Source organism: Myxine glutinosa, chromosome 5 (assembly GCF_964187855.1).
Source record: "Myxine glutinosa chromosome 5, kmMyxGlut1.1, whole genome shotgun sequence".
Taxonomy (NCBI): domain Eukaryota; kingdom Metazoa; phylum Chordata; class Myxini; order Myxiniformes; family Myxinidae; genus Myxine; species Myxine glutinosa.
The window spans coordinates 162,624,512-162,648,952 of NC_136265.1; the positions used below are offsets into that span (position 1 = coordinate 162,624,512).

Below are 24,441 nucleotides of genomic sequence, written 5' to 3' on the forward strand. Positions count from 1 at the left end.
AAAAACGATTCAACCAATCAGAGAGCAGCGAGCTATCGCGTGTGCCGAACGTGGCGAACACACTCTGCCTCGGACGGCACATTTGAGAGCGTATTCATTTATTTCACGTTGGCAAACTATGTTGCCGCTATGTTGGCGTTAAACTATGTTTTAAAACTAATTAAAACCATTTCATGTAAATAGAGGGGGGGGGGGGGGGGGGGATTGTCACTGTACTCGCAAGCCGTTCGCCGTTCGCTTTGGCGTTGCGAATGGACCAAAACATTTCATGGACCAAACCATTTCATGTAAAGCGTTCGCCGTTCGCTTTGGCGTTGCGAATGAACCAAAACATTTCATGGACCAAACCATTTCATGTAAATAGAGGGGGGGGATATAATTTTAGATATATATATAGTACGGGCATGCCCTAGTATCTTTAATGTATGTATAATGTGAATTTTCCTCTGAATTAAAATATAGAAGATTAATATGAGTTTGGTTACAATTGTCAGAAAGCTTTAAAACCTGAATGCTGTTTGTTTCTGTTAGACCATAAACATTAACTGATAAATTATTTATCTTTTCAAATTTAGGAATATCATTTAAAACCATCGGAAACTTTAGATCTTTCGTATTTAATGTATTCTCATATTTTTTATAATGAGATACTCTTTCATCATGAAAATGTGGAGGATGTAAGTGTGCTAGAATAGACCAGAGAAAACATTTATTGTCTTTATTTTTGATATTGATAACTGCTTTTCTATTTTTGATAACACTGGGTAAATCAATGTAGGAAGAAGCTTTTAGAGGATCTGATTTAAGAATATGAATGTCTATGTAAATAATTTTTCCTATATTGAATCCACTTCCTACGATTGAATTATCCACATCTTGCTCTTGTTTAATAAGTTCATCATAGACTCCTGATGTTTTAAAATCTTGATATGAAGATATAAAGTGTGGCTCAGTTCTCATGTATGGTGTATCTATAACTCCTTCGTCCTTTGTCATTTCTAATTTTACTCCCATATAAAATTTAAGTGGTTTCATTTCTTTTCGTGTTTTTTCAATCAACGTTTGAACAGCAGGTTTAACCATTTCTACAGCATCAACTATAGACTCTGGTTCAGGAGGTTTGAAGTTAAAGACTCTTATTTTAATATGTCCTTTGAATGCGCCATCAGAGTTTTTAGTTGTGATAAAATTTGATAAATGTAGAATTGTTTTAAGATGTATTTCGAAGCCTTTCTTGAGGATATTTTTATTACATGCAGAACAGTGTTTTGTTTCCTTCTGAATAGGAGATAGTAGGTGAAGTAGATTAAATGTGTGTTTGTTAGTTTTAAGGTGTCTTTTGTATTGTTTATATTCTTGTTCACAAACGTCGCAATACGTTGCTTTGATCATATTTATTTATATAGTAAAATTATACTTAAAACAAAGTGCCTTTTTTAGAGGCTTTTAAAAAGATGAAACTGTGCTTAAAGTAAAACACCTTTGAGCTTTTCAACTCGTTTTATGTATATAACTTTACTTAAAGTAAAACACCTTTGAGCTTTTCAACTCGTTTTATGTATATAACTTTACTTAAAGTAAAACACCTTTGAGCTTTTCAACTCGTTTTATGTATATAACTTTACTTAAAGTAAAACACCTTTGAGCTTTTCAACTCATTTTATGTATATAACTTTACTTAAAGTAAAACACCTTTGAGCTTTTCAACTCGTTTTATGTATATAACTTTACTTAAAGTAAAACACCTTTGAGCTTTTCAACTCGTTTTATGTATATAACTTTACTTAAAGTAAAACACCTTTGAGCTTTTCAACACGTTTTATGTATATAACTTTACTTAAAGTAAAGTGTCTATGTATTAGCCAGAAAGTTTAGATACTCTAGTTCATCAATTTCAATTTCACTATCTGAGTCATCAATAAAGCTACTCTCATAACTATCATTTGAACACAAACTATTAGTATCATAACTATCTTCAGATCCTAGACTCTCAGTATAATAACTCTCAGAGTATTGACTGTTAATATCACTCATTTACATACCATTAAACTTCCATCAATATCTATATATTTTCTTTCATTAGAACTAATAACCACAATATTTTTTACATTAAATGTTATTTTCAAATAATCTCTAATAATCAGAGTACGGAATGATAGTTCACCACTAATATTCATATTATTAATTTCACCCACATCTTTGGGTCTATTAAAGAATATACAAATGTTTCCTCTCGAATCGTTGATGGTCTTATCATTCATTTTCAAAGCTTCTTTATCAATGACCTTTTCAAGCTTTGAGTAAATTGTTAGTAGTAGTGGAGAAACTTTTGTCAAATTTACTTTAATAGAGTTATTAATTAACATAGCTTGTCCCGTAAATTTAATAAAAGGACACATGTTATTCTCCATTATGGGTTTAATCCAAAAATTTCCATATTTATCTTTGTTCAATTTAACATCTTTGACATATTTTTCTATATCTTCCACCGAAGTAGAGATTGATTGAAATTTGTCTTTTGTGTTTTACTTTAAGCACAGTTTCATCTTTAAAAAAGCCTCTAAAAAAGGCACTTTGTTTTAAGTATAATTTTACTTTATAAATATGATAAATTCTGAAGGATATTTAGAATTTCCAGACTCTCCATATGATAAATTAGAAATCTGCCACCATTGTGGTAGAATAGGGCTTAATAATGAGGGTTCATATAAACAATGTATTTTCTGTGATTTAATTTTAATTAATGATAATAAAAAATATAGAAAAATATATAACTCTTTTAAATTAGAACCAAAAATGAATTACTTTACAAGATTAATAAGAGAGATGAATGTTAAGTATTATGGTGATAATACACCATTTCTTACAAGGGAAGAGACTATTTGTATTGAGGAAATGTATAAGGGTTTAATGATATTTATTATTCAAAATAATTTTAATGGAAATGTTAATACAAGATACTATATAAACAAAATAATGGATTATTTTGAAATTAAACCTGAACTCAGGATAAAATATAGAGTTTCTCAAAAAACTCAAAAAAAGTTAGATGACTTGTTTTCCAAATATATAAATGAATGATTTTTTACCCGTTTGGGAAAATAAGATAAAATTTAATAACCATAAAAATCTTCCAAATTCATTGAGATGTCTAATAGTCGGTTCAAGCGGATGTGGAAAAACCTGTTTACTTTTAAAGATGCTCCTTAGTCCTAATTTTTTAGATTATGATAATTTAATAATTTTTACAAAGTCAAGTTTTCAACCCGAGTATCAACTACTCTCACAGGGTTTTAATGCGGGTCTTAAAAAGGAAGACATTATCGGTTTATTTAAACTTCAAAACAAACTAAATGATTATAATATTGATGATATAATACAATTATTTTGTGATACACAGAAATCAAAATCAAAACCAAAACCCATAACTTGTATTCTCAGTGATAATACAGATGATATACCTTCACCTCAAGATTTAGATAAATCAAAAAAGAACCTCGTTATCTTTGATGATTGTGTTAATGAGAGAAACCAAACAGTAATGGATAGCTACTATACAAGAGGGAGACATTCTTCTTGTAATTGTATTTATCTTAGTCAGTCATATTTTCAACTCCCTCGGCACTCAATAAGAAACAATGCTAATACTTTTATTTTATTTAAGTTAAATTCAATAGATACAAATAATTTTTGGAGAGATAATTGTTCTACATTATGTAGTAAGAAGGAATTTGAAAATAATATGAAACACACGATTGGAAAATATAAATATATTGTTGTGAAACAAGATGAGATACTAAATGATATTTTTCAATAAATAAATACAGAAAATGAATACCGAAGAAAGAGTAAGAAAGTTTAAAGAACATCAAGAGTTGGTTTCAAAAGTTGTAAAGCAACAGGAAGACATAAAGAAGAAAAGGAGACAGAAACTAACTGGTGAAGAAGCCTTTGAAAGAAAACAAGAGAAATTTTTTAAACCACTTTTAAAAACTCAACAAACGATTTCACCTACAGTTCCCACGGTAGAATTTACTCCGAAAAAACTTCAAATGCTCAAAGATTTTAGTCAAATGACAGAGCAAGAACTTGGAGAATTAGAATATGATGATGAAGGATTATTTCGGCATCTTGAGAAGGTAAATAAACTTTCCAATTATATTGTAGAAGCTCTTCAAAACAATGAATATTTGAAGGGTTCAAAAACCAGAGCAGGTCTCATTCCAACAGAAGAACCAGCACAGTTCCATCTTGTGAAAGAAAAGTTATTGATATTTAATGATAAATTGGTGTTCTTAAGTTCTGACCAACCAAATGTTGAATTAACCCCAAGATTAATGTTTCTTCTAACAAAAGATGGACATGCTAATTCACCTTATTTTGATGAACCGCTTGATATGGAAAGAGAGGAAGATAGAGAGTATATTGAGTTGCTAAACGCACTTGATTATGGAGTTTCTGTTGCTGGTAAAAGTAAGAAGAATGAAAAGGAGAAACATATTATTGATGCTTTAAGTAAGCTTGGTTCGGGTGTTAGTTTTCTTCCAAATGACCCATCACAATTAGTTAATAGGTTATTATTGTTGTTAGGTAGTAAGAAGGCTGGAAACAACAATTGTTTTAATGAAGCATCCGCCATTTTAGATCAGTTGATGAATATGAAAATAATTAATAAATGTCAATACAAAGATATTTTATGAGATATTAAATAAGATGAGAAGCACAATTCTTAGTTTTAATTTCACAACGAGTGATTACACAGCTTCATTCCCTTACCCACTACAACTTGACCCCACAAAAGAATATGAGGCTTCTTGGTTGTCAATAGAGACTTACAATACCCTTTTTAATATCACAGAGAAAAACAACAAGTTTAGTTATAATCCAGGAAGTGGATATAAAACTATAACCGTTTCACCCGGTGCTTACGAGATTTCTCAAATATCTTCAGAAGTCTCTCTCCTTATGAAAGAAAAAGGTGATGAACCAAAAAATATTGTAATAGATATTCAAAAACACACTTCAAAATCAACTATTAAACTTAAAAATAATTATAAAGTTGATTTCACGATTGAAAATTCGTTCAGAGAGCTATTGGGGTTCTCTTCTAAAAAGATTGAAACTAATGGGACGTCTTACAGTGATAATGTCATTCAAATATCCTCCGGTATAAATTCAGTATTAATTCATTGTGATTTGATTGATGGTGCTTATAACGATGGAATAAGAACAAATACAATATTTTCATTCAGTGCATACTCAACCCCGATTGGTTATAAATTTAATATGGAACCAAAAAATTTTGTCTATTTACCTGTGTCAGGAAAAACCATATACAGAGTAAATTTTAGGATAACCGACCAAGATAATCGTATGATATCCTTTAATGATGAAATTATATCCATCAGAATTCACCTACGTGAAGTTTTTCAATAAATAAATAATGGTTATTGTGAGAAAACACGAGTTGGGAAAATATAAAATAATTACAGGGGATGGGATGTTCCTTTCACCATATTATAAGGGTGAAGGTATGTTTCTTGGTAGAGGATACTATAAACCAAAGAGACAACGGGGTGTGGGACATCAATTTAGAAATAAAGGAGATGGGATAATTGATACTCTAATGGGTATTGGTTCAACCATCCTTAAACATAAAGACCTAATTGGTTCAACTGCTTCAGCCGTGGGCTCAGTTGCGGGTGCTATAAAGAGTATAAAAGATGCTCAAAAGGAGTCTCATAAATTACAAGCAATCAAAGAAATTAAAAAAGGTAAAACTCAACTATCTTCACAAGAACGACAAAAAATCATTAAAATACTTGGGTCAGGGTTTCAACGATTTTAATGCTATATAAATACAAGTATGGAAGCGATTGATAGTATTGTTACAGACGCGGTTGTGGATGTTAGTTTACCGAGCGGTTTGGTATGGCCGCGTCTGCACAAGTTACCCGATTATACTCGAACGTTGGCCGAGTCGCGCTACGCTAAATCAATTGAGGAAAAGGACACAACGGCTGGGTTAAAATGACACGACACCAAGGGTTCAGTTCTCAAGACCTCCGGAGGAGGTTATAATATTGCGGAAGGTCAGATTACAGGGATGAGAGAGACAGCATAGTAAGATAGGCACTTAATTACGGTCTTATAATAGCCCTGACAGACGACAGATAAACAGGACAAAACTGACTCACACGGGGATTGATGGCAAGGAAAGCGGGTAGTCGATGGCTCAAGGTGCACCTTGGCTCAGGGACAGAATCGACCCGGTCCGGTAGATGCGGGGAGGTCGCTCAGCGCTCGGAGGTCGCGACTTGTCTCTTCTTCAAGCTCGGGGCGCATCTGACCTCACATCCGGTAAGTCGCTGCGTATATCCGGCGGGGAGTGACACGCCCTCGGCTCGTTAGCTCCGCCCCAGATGGAATCGGCCCGCCGCTTCTCACTGGCTGCGGGGGGTTACTGGGCTCCGCCCCTGACGAGGAGCTGACAGCCAGCCCCTTCGTGGTAACCCCGTGGAGCGCATGGGCAATGGCGGCTAACCGAGCCGGAGTGAGGACGCACACTCCCCGCGCCGCGCCGCGCCCTTCTGTTGTTGTAGTTGTTGTTGTAGTTGTTGTTGTAGTTGTTGTTGTAGTTGTTGTTGTAGTTGTTGTGGTTGTTGTTTCATGGGGAAGATGGGAGGAGGTATGGGGAGGTCCTAAACTCACTACTGGTGCCATACGATCACATTCTGGTGCAACGAAGAGTCAGAATTAATGGAAACGAGTCCTTAACTGACATAGACTAAGAATAACTAGCAAGATGTCCGAAAGTTGTCTACGTGAGATGCGGTGGACCTGGGCACGACATTTAATGGGGGAAAAAGGGGAAGGTCGGTTCTACAGAGTGTTATTTACAGGCAATGGGACTAGGGAATGGGGGATTGGGGATAGTTGGGGAGTATTGGAGAAATAGGGGAATATTTACAAGCGGATATGGAGGCCAAATGCCATATCCGCAACAGTATCTATGATTTGGATGATACGATTATCATTTCAAACTCTACTAAAAAGGAAGACTATTTTAAGGTAAATGCTATAACAGGAACAGACTGGAATTCAAACGGAACAAAAAGTTTTGAAATAAATAATCAACAAACTTACTTGAATATAGCTGATAGTTTCTTGCTGTGTAAATTTAAATTCACTAAGGCTGCGAATAATACTAATGCTACACTCATAAATGATTTCTTCTGGAAAATGTTTGATAGTGTCCGCCTGTATATTGGAACACAAGAGGTTGAAGCGGTTGATTATGTCTCTGCTATATCTGAAATGATGAAATTTACACTATATTCGTTTAGTGATAGAATGGGTAAGGGAGCTGTTGAAGGTTTTATTCCTGATATGTCAACGGGAACAAATGCTGACCCTGGTTATAGTCAAAGGAAGTCAATGTATAATGATGATACAAAAGCAGAGAATAGTTTTACCGTAGCAGTACCTCTGAAAGGTATATTTGGATTTTGTGATTATGATAAAGTTTTGTATGGTCTTAAAATTAGATTTCAACTACAAAGGAATGATAATGTAAATAGATTGCTTTTTGGGGTTGAAAATGCTTTTGGCGACAATAATAAATTTGTTATTAATGATTTGTGTTGGTATATTAGTGAATATACTCCTAATCTTAAAACGGAAGAGATGTTAAATAGAAGACTTAACTCAAAGAAACCGCTAAATGTATCATACCTTAAAAGAAGATGTCAACACGTTAAACTGGAACACACTACCTACACTTGGAATTTGGGTGTTCTTGAAGGAAAGCCACGATACCTATGGCTCATTTTTAAGAAACCAGATGGAGAGGAGGGTACTGATAAGAATAATGCGCTGAGTGATAATGCTAAGGTGAAACAACTTCGGGTTTCTCTTGATGGAACATTTTATCCGCGAGATAGATTGGAAATTCATTGGGAAAAAAATGATTATGCGGAAGCCTACAAGTCTTACCAAAAGGTGTGTGAAAGCAACGGTAATAATGAACCTATTTTGGATATGGTTGCGTTTCAAAAACTTTATACCATCTACGCAATTGACCTGAGTTCTCAAAAGGAAACTATAAAGTCTAATAGAGTGGATACTTCTCTATACATTGAAAGAGGAGAGAATGAAGAAGTTGATGCTTATTGTTTGCTTTTGGAGGAAACAGAATTACAGATTAATACAGATAATGGTGTTATGATTAATATCACATAGGTTTTTTCTCATAAATAAATGAGTAGGAAAGAACTGGTATATGTTAATCAAATCAATCTTAATAAATTAACATCTTGTATTCAAAATCAAAAGCCTTGTATTATTAACGTTAATACAATTCAAAGAAAAGGAGCAGTAAGAATTGATGTTTTACTCACAAGAGAGCAGGTAAAAACACTAAATGATGCTGGTTCACTTAAAATTAAAATGACAAAACCTATGTTAAAGAAATATTCAATACAAGAGGGAGGATTTCTCCCATTTCTAATTCCTTTATTTGCTGGTTTAAGTGCGGCGGGAGCATTGACTGGTGGTATTTCAGCAGCGGTAAAAACTGCTAACGAAAGGAAGGCACAACTAAAAGCTCAAAAAGAATTGGAAAGACATAACAAGGAGATGGAGAAACAAATTAGTGGAAGTGGTGTAATTGTGGATTTTGCTCAAAAACTTGAAAGTCTACCTGATAAAGCTAGATTGTTAGTTGGAGATATGCTTTCCTCTATCGCTCAAGCGGGTGTTAAACTAACTAAAAGGGGTAATGGGTTATATCTTTCTCATAAATAAATGGATAAATGGTTTAAACAATTTGGAAAGAATACAACGTCAAATATAGAACTTACTAAATATTGTAAAAAACTAAAAATTTATAATGTGGTTATTTGTATGAGACAACAACAACAACAACATGCATTTTAAAGGCCATTTTCCCTGCTAGAGCGGGGGTTAGCCTTGCGGTCCCCATGACAATCTTCTCCATTTTGCCCTATTTTCTGCATCTCTCCTTGTTAACCCCCTTGCCCGCATTTCTTCTTCCACCATCTTGAGCCAAGTCTTTCTCGGTCTTCCCCGTCTTCTACTTCCTTCTACATTCATTTCCATCACTCTTCTCAACCAGTCACTTTCATCCTTCCTCAACACATGACCAAACCATCTCAACCTGTTCCTCTTCACAGCATCAATCACAGGCTCTATTCCCATCATCTTTCGCAATTTATCATTTGTCTTCCTCTCTCTCAACGATACTCCGCACATCCGTCGAACCATTCGCATTTCCACCCTTTCCAACCTTCGTTGCTGCTCTACGTTCATTACCCATGTCTCGCTCCCATAAATCATAACACTTCTCACACATGCAGCATACACCTTTCCCTTCAGCTTCAACGACACTCCCCTCATCATCAGCACGCCACTCAATTCCCGAAACTTCTTCCATGCACATCTCACTCGAGCAACCGTTGCCGAGTCTGATCCACCTTCTCCATTCAGCATGTCTCCGAGGTAGCAAAATGTTTTCACACCTTCCAGCTTCACGCCATCTCCAAGATCCAACTCAACATTTCCTCCATCTGCAGCTCCCTCTGTGCACACCTTACATTTGAATGTAGCTGCCACACTGGTTAATGACCCTCTCAGACCACTACATTTTTGATGAACCCACTCAGCGCACATTGTACACTGAATGGAGTTCACTCCGACACCCTTCCTACACACAGCACAGGGCCACTTCCCAGTTCTTTCCACCTCACCACATGCTTTACCACTTGCCATCACCTTCGTCTTTCCGATATTCACCTTCAGACCTTTTGTCTCCATACATTCATTCCTTCCACGTGTTCATCTTTTCCTTCAGTCCATCCATACTTTCCGCAATCAACACCAGATCATCTGCATACAACAACTCCCACGGTAAACCCTCCTTTACGTTCTGAGCCAGCACCTCCATCACAGCTACAAATAGTAGTGGACTTAGTACCGACCCCTGATGCACTCCCACCTTCACCTCAAACTCACCACTGTTCCCGTCCTTCGTCCTTACAGCTGTGCGTGCTCTTTTGTACATTGCCATCACTACTCTGATCAACCATTCCTCCACTCCTAACTTCCTCAATGCCCATGTCAATACTTTGCGTGGAACCCGATCGAATGCTTTCTCCAGATCAACAAACCCAAGAAACAACTTCTTCCTCTTCTCCATGTACTTCTCCTGCAACTGCTTCACAATGAAAAGCGCGTCTGTCGTTCCTCTTCCTGGCATAAATCCAAACTGCATTTCGTCGATCTTCACTTTCTTCCTTATCCTCCTCTCCAACACCCTTTCCAATACCTTCATTCCATGCTCCAATAACTTTATCGCTCGGTACGAGCCACACTCCAGAGGGTCACCTTTCCCCTTGTATAGAGGGACAAGGGTACTCAGTTCCCAATCCACTGGAATGCGGCCTTCTTTCACCACCAGATTACAGATCTCTGTCATTCTCTTCACACCCCAACTTCCTGCTGCCTTCAACATATCTCCCACAACTCCCGTCGGCCCTCCCGCTTTTCTACCCTTCATTGCTTTTATCGCTTCCTCAACTTCCTTCTCAGTTATCTTCTCTGCCGGTCCTAAAACTGGGTTACTCTCTATGTTGCCATCCCATTCATTCTCTGTATTCAACAGCATTTCCATATATCTTTTCCATCTTCCTTTAATTCCATCTGGGTCGACAACGATTTGTCCCACTTCATCCTTCAAGCAGCTCACCCCCATCACATCACACCTCTCTTTCGCTATCTGCTTTGCAATCCTGAATACCGCTCTCTGACCCTCTTCCGAATCCAAGCGTTCTCCGAACATTTTCCTACATGCCTCCTGCGCCTTTGCTACCTCTTTCTTTGCAGCCTTCCTGGCTGCCTTATAACTTTCATGCTCTGCTGTTTCTGCTCCCGTACCCTTCGCCTTCTGCCACTCCTTGAACTTCTTCCTCTTCTCGTCAATCGTCTTTCCAACTTCATCATCCCACCACCATGTTTCCGATTGCCTTGGTGGTCCTTTTGTCCATCCACATACCTCACCAACGGCTCCCAACAGACTAGCTTTCATTGACATCCAACCACTTTCAAGCTCAACCACATCATCCTCGACCCTACTCAGCCTCTCTTTTAATGCCTCCCTTACTGTCACCTCTTTCAACCTCCACACCTTCATTCTCGGTTGGTACTTCACCCGCCGAGCTCTCCTCGCACCTTTCACCCTTACGTCGCAGACAACCAAGTGGTGCTGTGAAACAGCCTCCTCCTCCGGGATCACCTTTGTGTCTCGGAGGTGCCCCCTATCTCGCCTACGCACCATCAGGTAGTCAACGGTTGTCGTCGACCCACCTGACGTGTATGTAACAAGCTTATTATCCTCTTTCTGGAACTGAGTATTACAAATCAACAAATCAGCTCCATCAGCAAACTCCAAAATCCTTTCACCTTCTCCATTTCTCACACCATATCCGTAACCCCCATGAACTCCTTCAAAACCATCCATACTCCTTCCCACATGTCCATTTAGGTCTCCTCCTACCACAACAACTTCCTCATCTTTCACGTTTTCCATCAGCTTCTCTATCGCACACCAGAACTTGTCCTCTCTTCATCGCTCCGACCAACCTGCGGAGCATATCCCGAGATGACGTTCACCAAGAGCTTTCCAATCATCATTTTCACCATCATCAACCTATCACTCACTCTAGTCACACTCACCACACTGTCTACAAACTCCTCAGAAAACAGGACACCAACACCATTCACGCCCTCCAGGCACCCTTGCCACACAAACTTGTATTTCTGTCCCTGCCTACCCTTCACCATTCTCACACCACTTCCCTTCCATCTCGTCTCTTGCACACAACATATGTCCACTCTTCTTCTGACCAATACTTCCACCACTTCTCCTGATCTCCCTGTCATTGTCCCTACATTCCATGTCCCAAACCTCAGAAACCGATCTCCACTTCGGGCTGTACCCTGCCCACATGTAGTTGTAATTGTCATGGTTCTCTTTTTGAGGCAATGTTTTTTTTTATGGCCGGATGCCCTTCCTGACGCCAACCCACTTAGTCGCCTCCTACGACACGCAGGGATACGGCGTACCTATTCTTATCTTTGTATCATTTGTATGAGAGATGAATTTAAAAAGTTGTCCAAGAATACAATGAATATTATTATGAATTTAGACACACAGAATGGTTGTCATTGGGTTTGTATTCATAATAGTCAGGATAAATATTATTTTGATAGTTATGGTATGCCACCGCCTGTTGAAGTAATACAATTCTTACAGAATGGTGTTTATCAAACATTTCAAGTTCAAGAAATTAATTCTAAATGTTGTGGTCAATTATGTTTATATGTATTATTTCAACTCAACAATAATGAAAATTTTTATGATATCATTTTAAATCTAATATAAATGACATGTTGGAAAAGATGGTTCTATCTTTGGAAAATCCTCTCAGGATATTGATTTATCAAATTATTATACAAAGGCACAGGCTGAACAACAAAAATATAGTATAAGTAAAAATATTAATATGAAGAATACTTATAAATTAATCAATTATCCAAACCCGACAGATGCGAATGACTTAATTAGATTTAGGGATTTATCACAATATATATTTTTAAAGAAAACAGCACGTTTTGTTAAACAAGTAAAATTTACAACCACAACACCCGGTTATACTGACCATACACCTTTCCTCATTCAATTTAACTATCTGCTTACAATTGAATTTTATAAAGAAGGACATATAGTTAATATGCGAATCAATAAATGGGGGTATGCCTGATTTAGAGTATAATTGGTATTTTTCAATAAACTTAGAAGACCTACATGATTTGAATCAGTCTCGTAAAGAAGAATATTATCCGCTTGGTGAGGATAAGGATTTATGTGGAAGTACAATTAGTAAACAACAAATACATGGTTTTAAGAAAAGAAAAATATATGATAGTATAGCGATGGTTAACATGACAAAGAAGGAAGATAATGAGATAAGGATAGAAAGCCGAGGAATACAAACCGATTTGGTAGTGGGAAGATGGGGTGGTATTACCTGTTATAATATTAATCTCACATATATTTCTGATACATAAATGGCAGGAAAAAGACTACAAGAGAATTATAATTTTTGTATTCAGGGATACCTACAAGAAAAGGGTGCTCGGTATTACATACCTTATGATTTGGAGCATATACATGGAAATTTTGTCATTAAAAAGTGGCCTTATACTGATATTGCTAAACCCACAAATAGAGACTTGTTTAAAATATTAAATAAAAATGAACTTCTCAAAGTTATGAAATATAAAACTCTTTTAGAAATCGTCATCAAATCTTATTGGTATCCTATTATGAGAAAAATAATTATAGATACAAGAATATCTCAAAATCCAGATGAGTATATGTATAATAATCTTTGGGGCTCAAGCTCAAGGGTAGCAAGGGATGAGGAAGGAGTTGAAGAAGAGAAGGAGGAAGGAGTTGAAGAAGAGAAGGAGGAAAGAGAGAAGGAGGAGAAGGAGGAAAGGGAGAAGGAGGAGAGGGAGAAAAAGGAGAAGGAGGAGAAGGATGAAAGGGAGGAGAAGGATGAAAGGGAGGAGAAGGATGAAAGGGAGAAAAAGGAGGAGGAGAGGGAGGAAAAGGAGGAGGAGGAGAGGGAGGAAAGAGAGAGGGGGGGAAAAATATAAAAATATGACCATTCCTGAGATTAATGAAAGATTGAAGTTATTACGACAAATAAATCAATCTCAACGCACCGAAGAGGAAAATAAAGAACTAATGACTCTTATGAAGATATTGGTTTTTAAATTTGCTATAATAAATTCAGAGAGCAGATATACAACATATAGTTGATGATGTTGGTGTTATTGACTTTAGTTAGTTTTATTTGTAAATAAATGGAGGAGAGAGTGAAGGCATTCCTAAGGATTCTTTATGTTTTAAAAATCAAGATAGAAATGTATATGTTGAAAACCCAAAAGGCTTTGGCACTATGTAGGACTTTTTCTCATAAATAAATGTGAGTTATTGTCTCAAATGTAAAAAGAAAACTAAATCTAAAAATAATAGAGTTTATCAAAAAGGAATATGTCAAGTGTGTGGCTCTAAAAAGTGCCAATTCATCTCTCCTAAAAGTGGAGGAGACATACAAAAGTTTTTGTCAGGAAGTAAATTTACAACAACTGGAATTCCAGGGGAACTACATCTACCTGGATATTCTTTCTGTGGTCCTGGAACAAACCTGGATAAAAGATTAGATGAGGCTGACAATCCTAAACCTTGGTCTAAACCTACACATAGGGTTGACGAAGTGTGTATGAAGCATGATATTGCTTATGGGAAAACCACTACGTTGACTGAAAAACATAAAGCCGACAGAGAAATGTTGTATAATTTGTCTTTGATACAAAATCCAACGTTGAGAGAGAAGGTTGATAGGTTTATTGTGAGAAATTTGATAAATGCTAAATTGAAACTTGGCCTTGGTTATTCACCCTCAAAAAACTATTAGGCTCTAATGATGTCATCAAGACTGAGGAGCTTTTGGCTGATGAATTACATAAACCTATAATCACAAAGTTTAAAAGAAGGAAAGTTTATTCTAAATACACCGACCACATATGGTCCGCTGATTTAATCGAACTAAAAAATGATAAGGGATACGAGTATGCTTTAACCGTTATTGATTTGAGGAGTAGATTTGCTTGGGTTGTTCCTTTGAAAAACAAGAGAGGTTATACTCTGATGTTAGCCTTCCAACAGATATTTAATAAAAGTAAAAGAAAACCAAAGAAACTGTGGACCGATGAGGGAACAGAGTTCTATAACAAAATATTTATGAAATTTCTTAAGGGGGAGGGTATTAAATTATACAGCACCTTTAATGAAGGAAAAGCAGTTGTTATTGAGCGTTTTAATCGTACTTTAAAAGAGGAATTATATAAAAAATCCACACAACTCGGTTCCCAAAAATGGGTGTATTTTATTCAGGATATTGTAGATAATTACAATAATACAGTTCATTCATCAACAAAATCAAAACCATCAGAAACATTTACAAAATTAGAATATTAAAAGAAGATTAATTTGAGAAAGCCCAAGTTCAAAGTTGGTGATATTGTAAGAATATACAGATGGAAAAGTCATTTTGAGAAAGGTTATACAAAGAGATGGACTAATGAATTATTCAAAATCGTTGATGTAATGGATACTATGCCTTGGACTTACAAATTATATGATATGAATTGGGAAGAAATCTTGGGTTCATTTTACTCACAAGAATTACAAAAAACAAAACTGATAATTCATTAAACAACAACTATCCATACTTTCATCCACCCAGATTAGCTAATTTAATTAGTAGTAATTAAAAAAATTAAATAAATAAATAAAAATCATAAGCCACACCCACACAGACCCCACCCACAGACCCCACCCACACAGACCACACCCACAGACCCCGCCCACACAGACCACACCCACACAGACCCCGCCCACACAGACCACACCCACACAGACCACACCCACACAGACCACACCCACACAGACCACACCCATCATCCCCCACCCCTGTGCGCCCCCACCCTTGATCCCCCCTCATCCCACCCCCACCTTCCCCACACACACAAGGGGAGGGGAGGGGTGGGATGAGGGGGGATCAAGGGTGGGGGTGCACCTTCTCATCTTTTTTCCCTTTATTCTCTTTTTGTAATTAAGAATTAAATAATTCTGGACAAAGTGAATAAAATCAAAATTATGAAATAACATTAAAAACATAAAAATTATAATAAAACATTTTTCACGAGGTATAAATTCAGTTTCTTCCATAAATTCAGTTTCTTCCAAGGTATAATATCCTCTTGTCTCCCATGTTGGCTTCACCAATTTCTTTTGTGTCTGCAAGGCACAAAAGGGATTTTAAATTAAATTCACCAAACACAGTATTTGCCTGCCGTGTCATCCCAAAACCACATGAGGGCAGTCTAGGACCATAAATGAGAAACTCCATTTTTCCAAACAACTCACATGAGCAGGAAATTGGTTGACACTCCTCCGGTCGTCGAAGTTGTGAAATCCCTGGGTTTCATCAAACTTCATGTTGCTTGGTTGGTTTTTCATGCTGGAATAAAACAAACAGTTAGTTAAAGGAAATAACACACAGCTCACTTTACCACACAGCACCTTTAACACACAGTTATTCAACCACCAACTTTGATAAAAAGGAGAAAATTAATGGATTGAAGTTTGTGAATAATTAATTATATCTCTTACCTCTCGCATAGAATTTCAAACAAGGTGTTTAATTCGTTGTCAGTCATTGGTTCTGTTGTTGAGACAACCTTGGATAATATTAACGGGTGAGAGAGGCTTTCTAAACACTCAACCATCTCATTATGAAGACCCCTCCGAACTTCAGTGAATTCTGTAAGCGTTTCATTCAACTTCTCCCTTTGTTGGTGAAAATCAATGACTTCATTTTCAACATCAATCACCAGGTTTGATAAAGATATACTGTAAAAGAGAAAAAACAATAATTATTGAGAGGATGTTAATGATGTTCCATATAAGACAATGAATAATTAATCGTGAGAACAAAAAAAAACTTACCTGTCTTCTGATAAAGCTTCATCCTCCATCCTCCAGAGAAACATAACGTGTGTTTAAAAAAGCAAGGTGTGGTTAGAGCCTTTATAGGCAAGGCTGCGTCATTGGCAAGGCTGAGTCATGGCTGAGTCATCCTGTGCCACGTTGGCAACTGGCTCAACAAAAGATGATGCAATGTTTCGCCATAAATGATAGAACCAAGTATCAACCAGACTAAAGAGTGGAGGTGTAATCAACCTTGGTATATAAATGGAAAACACAACGAAATGTGAAAAATATCGGATTCAAGAGGTTGAGAGAATCACTGGTCAGAAGGTTCTCAAGACGGATAAACGTATTCATTTGTTAAGTGGGGTAATGGAGGGTGGGAAGAAAAATATATTAGAGTGGAGTGAGAACTTTAATGGTTATCAATCGGATAATAAATATTATAATTTTAAAATGGTATATGGGAGAGGAGGAGGTCAAACAAGAACCCTCAGTGAAACATACCACTTTATACTTTCACAACAAAAGGTTAAGGAACCTGTATACTTTATAAATATACTTGATGGGGATGAGTTCTATAGGAGAATGGAACTCTTTAAAAAGTTAGAAAGAGATAATATATTTATAGGCTCATTAGTAGAGTGGTCTAAGGAACTACATTAAGGGGCTAGTGGGGGGAATAGGGTAAAAATTACATGTAAGTGAGAAGGATCATAGGTTCATAAGGCTAGAAGGATTATAGATTCATAAAGGAAGAAAATCATAGGTTCATAAGGTGAGAAGGATTATAGGTTCATAAGGTGAGAAGGATTATAGGTTCATAAGGCGAGAAGGATTATAGGTTCATAAGGCGAGAAGGATTATAGGTTCATAAGGTGTGAAGGATTATAGGTTCATAGAGGGAGAAATAGAGGTGTTTATGATTTTTGAAAAAGACATGGGGGTAAATGACATTAGATAGGGATTTCCCATGTTAAACGGAGGTGTCCCAGAAGCAACATTTATCACCTACTGAGGATGGGCATGATAACTGAAGACAAGATGGGATGGATCTGTGCATAAAAGAGAGAGCAGTTTTCTGTGGAAGAATTTCCAGGTTTCGGTAATATAAGGGGCAGTGGATATCAGAGACCAGTCCTGAAGTGTGATGGCTTCTTGCTGTCCCAGTCAATCTGCCTGAGTGAACTGCCAGACTTGCCGGACAAACTCGCCAGACAAACAAGAGGGGAAGTCGTGGAGGGGAAGTCGCAGCCAAAGGGAATCTTGGGGAATGGGAGGTGGAATTTCAGTACATGGGCAGTGGGCAAATCGAGTTATTGATGTAAAGTGTAACTCCTCCGACAGGACGGGGTTTAGGCCTATCATACCTGAGGAGACAATAGCCAGGAAGAGGCACTTGAACAGATGATGTCGGATTTATCAGCAGCGACCTGGATTGAGAGATCTGTCAGGTTGGAGTAGAGGTCTCCTCTGTCTGAGGGTCCATACACAGGATAGTGTGGGAGGTGTTCGAGTGTTCGGGACTGGGTGGAGGTAGGGCTTTGAGGGAACAGGGTGAGAGCTTGGGGTAAGGGGGGGGGGGGGGGGGGGAGGAAGGGAAGGAAGCTTTGAGCGGGTGGGGTTGGGGTAAAGTTTGAGGGGGTGGTGTGAGGTGGAAGGTTTAAGGGGTGGGAGTGCATGAATTGGAGGGATGCTGAAGAGGGGGACACAAAGAAGAGGTGGGGTTGGAAGGACACATGCTTGGAGGGGATGTGGGGTTGGGTAATGCCACGGAAGGGTTTGACACCCTTAATGGACATGAAGGGGATTTGATTGTCAATAGCAGACAACCGCTCCAAACTGAACTTCTCAGGATTCCCAAACTGGATATGCTGACACAAAGGTCATGGGATGGGTGGAAATAATTTTTGTTGAAGGCACATGAAAACGAATTTGACAATATAGCACAACAGAGTGCGATTTAACATGGAAAATTGGACGAAAACCCAAAGGCAACACAGGAACGAAAATATAACAGAAAAACACGACAGATCCGTTTCGAAACTTTTAGCTTTTATGAGGTGGAAACATCAGCTACAGATTCAATCAACACGTGGAGCAATCCCCAGACCAGAGTCCCGAAATCCCAATCCTCAAATGCCCAAACTTTTTCCACCCTTGTTAATTGTCCCCCGTCGCACAGCGTAGCGAAAGGGGGACTATGGCTTTCCCCTCCGTCCGTGTGTCCGTCCGTCCGTCCGTGCGTGCGTGTTTGCGTGCGTGCGTGCGTAAGCGAAGGACCGCATTCAAATTTGGTGTGTGGGTGCAACCCACGTCAAAATCCAAGATGGCCGCCGCCATGCATGTCTGATGCCATGTATGTCTGAACCTTGTGAGATGAATATCTTGAAAAATAAGCGATGTACCAACTTCTAATCTGGTGTGTGGGTGTATATAGGCATAAGGAAGAATGCTATTGAAAATTGGGTCGCCACGTCAAAATCCAAGATGGCCACCGCCATGTATGTCTGAACCTTGTGAGATGAATATCTTGAAAAATAAGTGAAGTACCAACGTCTAATTTGGTGTGTGGGTGTATCTCGGCATAAGGAAGAACGCTATTGAAAATTGGGTCGCCACGTCAAAATCCAAGATGGCCGCCACCATATATATGTCTGAACCTTGTGAGCGAAATATCGCGAAAAATAAGCGAAGTACCAACTTCTAATCTGGCGTGTGGGTGTATCTAGGCACAAGGAAGGACGCTGTTTAAAATTGGGTCGCCACGTCAAAATCCAAGATGGCCGCCACCATATATATGTCTGAACCTTGTGAGCGAAATATCTTGAAAAATAAGGAAGTACCAACTTCTAATCTGGTGTGTGGGTGTATCTAGGCACAAGCAAGAAGGCTGTTTAAAATTGGGGCGCCACGTCAAAATCCAAGATGGCCGCCGCCATGTATGTCTGAACCTTGTGAGATGAATATCTTGAAAAATAAGCGAAGTACCAACTTCTAATCTGGTGTGTGGGTGTATCTAGGCATAAGGAAGAACGCTATTGAAAATTGGGTCGCCACGTCAAAATCCAAGATGGCCGCCGCCATGTATGTCTGAACCGTGTGAGATGAATATCTTGAAAAATAAGCGAAGTACCAACTTCTAATCTGGTGTGTGGGTGTATCTAGGCATAAGGAAGAACGCTATTGAAAATTGGGTCGCCACGTCAAAATCCAAGATGGCCGCCGCCATGTATGTCTGAACCTTGTGAGCGGAATATCTTGAAAAATAAGCGAAGTACCAACTTCTAATCTGGTGTGTGGGTGTATCTAGGCATAAGGAAGAACGCCATTGAAAATTGGGTCGCCACGTCAAAATCCAAGATGGCCGCCTCCATGTATGTCAACCTTGTGAGCGAAATATCATATCATAGCATGTTTTCTGCGTCTTCCACTTTGTCAACTCACATCACTTCACTGACGGGGGACCTAGGCGTAACGCTTGTTTTTCATGTTTTTTGTTTTTCATTTCCCATTTTTCCTCCACTTTTTTTTTGTTTCTTCCCTTTTCAATCAGCACTTATTTATTATTTTCATTGTCTCCTAATTGTTAATTATATTTTTCTTCACTTCTCATTGTTTCTTCCTTCTCAATTTTTTATGCAATGTGAGGCTCGTGGAATAGTTAGATATTGCGTTCATTTCAGTGGAAGCAGCTCCTGAGAATCTCAGCAATATGGAAACAATGCCTCTAATCTCACTTTATAATGAGGTTGGACTTCTAAAAAGTGGTAATAGTTTGATCACACGCAACTCTGCCATCAGCATCTCTCTGTGTTCTTGCTGCAGGCACTTTGGCGAACACTCCGGAATCCGGCAGACAATATCTCCCACGTGGCCTATCGGGTTCTTGGGAAGTTTGGTGGAAGCAACCGCAAGATGCTGAAAGAGTCGCAGAAGTTGTGCTGGCGCAGCACGGAGAGCGATGGGCCCAGCGTCACCATTGAATTTTCAGATTGCAAGACTTCTGTGCAGCTGCCAATGGAAAAGGTGTTTATGAGTGTCATCATTATTTAATATCCACTGTGCTGGCTGATTACTGTATATGCAGGCTGAGGAATATCCTCCAATCAGAGGTTAAGAAGGGCATCTTGCCATGAGTTTCTTGAATTTTCTTTGGAGAACATTGCTTAAGTACACCCAGCCTGCCCAAATAGCCTTTTCAGGGGATATGATCCAGGTAATTATCACTTTTGAATCGGATGCAGTGCTATGGTGTTTTAAAATACCACCCTGACATGTCACAGGCGATCGAGACTGCATTGGACTGCCTCAAGAGCGCAAGCACTGAACCTTATTATCGAAGGCAGGCTTGGGAGGTTATCCGCTGCTTCCTTGTGGCTATGATGTCTTTGGATGACAGCAAGATACCGCTGCATCAACTCCTGTCACATTCCAGGTTTGTTGAAATTAACCTGTATTGTTGGGCCATTCTGAAATTGCTGCTGCAGGTGCACATCACTTGCTTCCATTCATTTGATACATATGGGTTCAGCTAGAGCACCGACATTTATCGAGGTCTTTTATGCAATGCATCCTATTGATTAACTTGGGATTGGCAGTATCTGTGGTCCAATAATTAAGATGCTTTGTTCAGGTCACTATCTTTTAATTCCATCATACTAATATTGTTTTTCTTCCTTTTTTCTTAAAAGCCGTCAAGCTGCTTCAATATTTGGCTAGTCTCAAGGGTATTTTAAAGGGTTCTACAGGGTAATTCTAATGGGTTATAATGGGTTTTGTTCATTTCTAGGCTTTGCCTATTTCATGTTAAAAATCCCCAAATGAACCGCTTCCTTTGGACACAAGTGCAATATTATTTATTTATTTTACTTAGTTTTTCATTTCAAATATATTTTCCAAGTCTTCTAATAATGGTATTGTGCTACTTATTGCCATGCATTCTTCTTACTCCTGCAACCAGCTTCACAGAGAAACCGGTAACGCCGGTTATCATCTCACATCGTTTCAAGGCTCATGACACACCAGGCCGTGGGACTTTTGAGCAAGCCCTCACTGGAGCCTTCATGTCAGCTGTGATCAAGGACCTGCGACCTAGTGCTCTCCCCTTTGTGGCCAGCCTTATACGCCACTACACCATGGTCGCTGTAGCGCAGCAAGCTGGTGCGAATATATATATATACGAGCAGAAGTACCCAGCATTACCGGGTGGGGGAGGGGGGGAGGGAAGGGGGAGGGGAGGGGGGAAGGGGAGTGGCTCACGTTTCTGATTGAATGTGGCTGAGTTCAGTGTGATGCCGATCAGGAAGAAGAATAAGCCGTGCTACCAAATTCGTACACTTCCGGAATTGTTCGATTTATTTGTATTCAAATGTCTGGTAATTGTTTTGTATGTATTTATGCGAATGTGTACTTGTGTATAACTGTCATTAATTTTAAAAGGCTTTAGCACTATCGAGCGATTTTAAATTATTTTTAATTATTATTATTTTTACTCCAAAAAAACGAACTCCTTTTTTTTCAATTTTCTTTTTTTTCTTTTTTGTCTAGAACACTCCCAGGCACACACTGACCTCTGAAAGTTTGATGAAGATCCGTTCAGCCATCTCTGAATAAAACGCGGACACACAGACAACTCGCGTATATATATATATATATATATATATATATATATATATATATATATATATATATATATATTATATATATCTATTATATTATATATTATATATATATTATATATTATATATATATATATTATATTATATATATGTATATATATATATATATATATATATATATATTATATATATATATATATATATATATATATATATATATTATATATATATATATTATATTATATATATGTATATATATATATATATATATATATATATATATATATATATATATATATATATATATATATATATATGTATATATATATATATATATATATATATATATATACATATACATACACACATACATACAGTATATATATATATATATATCGGGATTTAAATTTAATTCAAAAATTGATCCAGACGTCTATTCTCTTTCAAACATTCAAACCGACAGGTAGTTATTTATCACAGCATCTGTAGAAGTTTCACCCTTTTATTCAACTCCGTTTCACTGTTATTTGGTGGAGCAAAAAGTCAACTGAGCTTTATAGATATGTATATATATATTTCTCTGTCTCTCTCTCTCTCTGTGTGTGTTTTCTTACATCTTATTGTTTTGCCCATTGTTTTTTGAGTCCATTTTCCAACTATTTTAATACTTCAAGTAGTTGTTGTTGGTGGTGTTGGGCTAGCGTTGGTGTTGGGCTAGCGGCTAGGGTGCCGGCTTAGGATGCTAGGATCCTGGGTTCGAATCCCGGTCGATTGCTGAATGAACGCCAGGGGGGTTGACTCAGCCTGTCATCCTTCCGAGGTCGGCTAATTGAGTACCAGTTCACTGGTAATTCCCTGTTTGTCGTTAAAGGCGGCAAAAAGGGTTGGCGTCAGGAAGGGCATCCGGCCGTAAAACATTGCTTCAAAAAGGGGACCGAAAAACAACAACAACCACGGTTCCCGAAAAAGGCCAACCCCCGCTTTGCGGGGAAAAATGGCCTCTAAAGGTGGTTATTTATTTATTTATTTAAGTAGTTGTGTGCAAGCTTGATTATCCCCACACTTTTTGAAAACAACGGAGGGATATTGTAATCGGCTCCATCTGATTCTGGCCATCCATCACGCTAGCTCCTAAACTGTTGTGCAGAAATTCACCAAACTTTAGTTATGATCACCACATGGCAAGAAGGTGCACGAGCAGTATCATTTTTGCTCTGCCCTCTGTGGTGGGGTCAAAAGGTCAAATACCACAAAAATGCAATTGTGGGCACATTTTGAAATATTTTAAAATGAAACTTTGTTTATGCAATCAAATTTTGGGGACATGTGAAATATGTAACGATTTTTTGGATTTGGCCTCCGGTTTATACCCCAATGGGTGGGGACTTAGGATGACAGGGGTCATAGCGGAAAAGTATTTTAAAACTCGACATTTTATGTTGGGTCAAACCTGGTGGAACTTTATGCCATATTTTAACTTTGCTTTAGGTGGGCAGCATGGGGATTTGCGAAGACCCACCATCGACTTCGCTTTAACGTTTTGTTTAATTTTTTTCCTTTCTGCCTGACTCTGCCTATGAAGTTGTTAAATCAGAAACAGTGCTGTCCAGGACTGGAGTTTATTTACATTTATGGAAATCCATGTGTCTGTTGCTTACTGACTTTTGGGTAACTAGGGCATGCCCGTACGTGGGTGCCCGTTCCTTGCCAAAAAAAAAAAAAAACGCTACCCGTACGCTCTACCCCGCCCGTACGCCCGTACGCCCGTAAACAAAAAAAACAACGCTCTTCGCTTCCGCCCTTCGCTCTGGGAGAAATAATGCGCATAAGAAATCGAGAAATTATTATTTTCTCCGGAAGAAATCGAATTACGAACCGTAATGGCGCACGCGCTCGGCTCGGCTCGCAACAACGCGTTCTGTGATTGGCTGCCGGAAGTGAAGTCTTCACTGTCCGGAAGGTCGCAAATCGCAGTTACGATGAATCGCAAATTAGTTTTATTTAGTTTTAAAACATAGTTTAACGGCAACATAGTTTTCCAATGTGAAATAAATGAATACGCTCTCAAATGTGCCGTCCGAGGCAGAGTCTGTTCGCCACGTTCGGCACACGTGATAGCTCGCTGCTCTCTGATTGGTTGAATCGTTTTTTGGACATAGCTCGGTAACTACTTGTCCG

General features: G+C 38.1%; 1 protein-coding gene across 1 annotated transcript in view; it reads left to right on the top strand.

Annotated features, from left to right (window-relative positions):
• The window catches only part of TRRAP (transformation/transcription domain associated protein), a gene marked incomplete in the record, with an annotated part of 152,508 nt that overhangs the window by 38,336 nt on the left and 89,731 nt on the right, over window positions 1-24,441 (top strand). Inside the window, 3 exon segments of the mRNA XM_078778972.1 lie at window positions 20,471-20,671; window positions 20,929-21,080; window positions 21,606-21,805. Of these exon segments, the coding sequence (XP_078635098.1) occupies window positions 20,471-20,671; window positions 20,929-21,080; window positions 21,606-21,805 (553 nt within the window).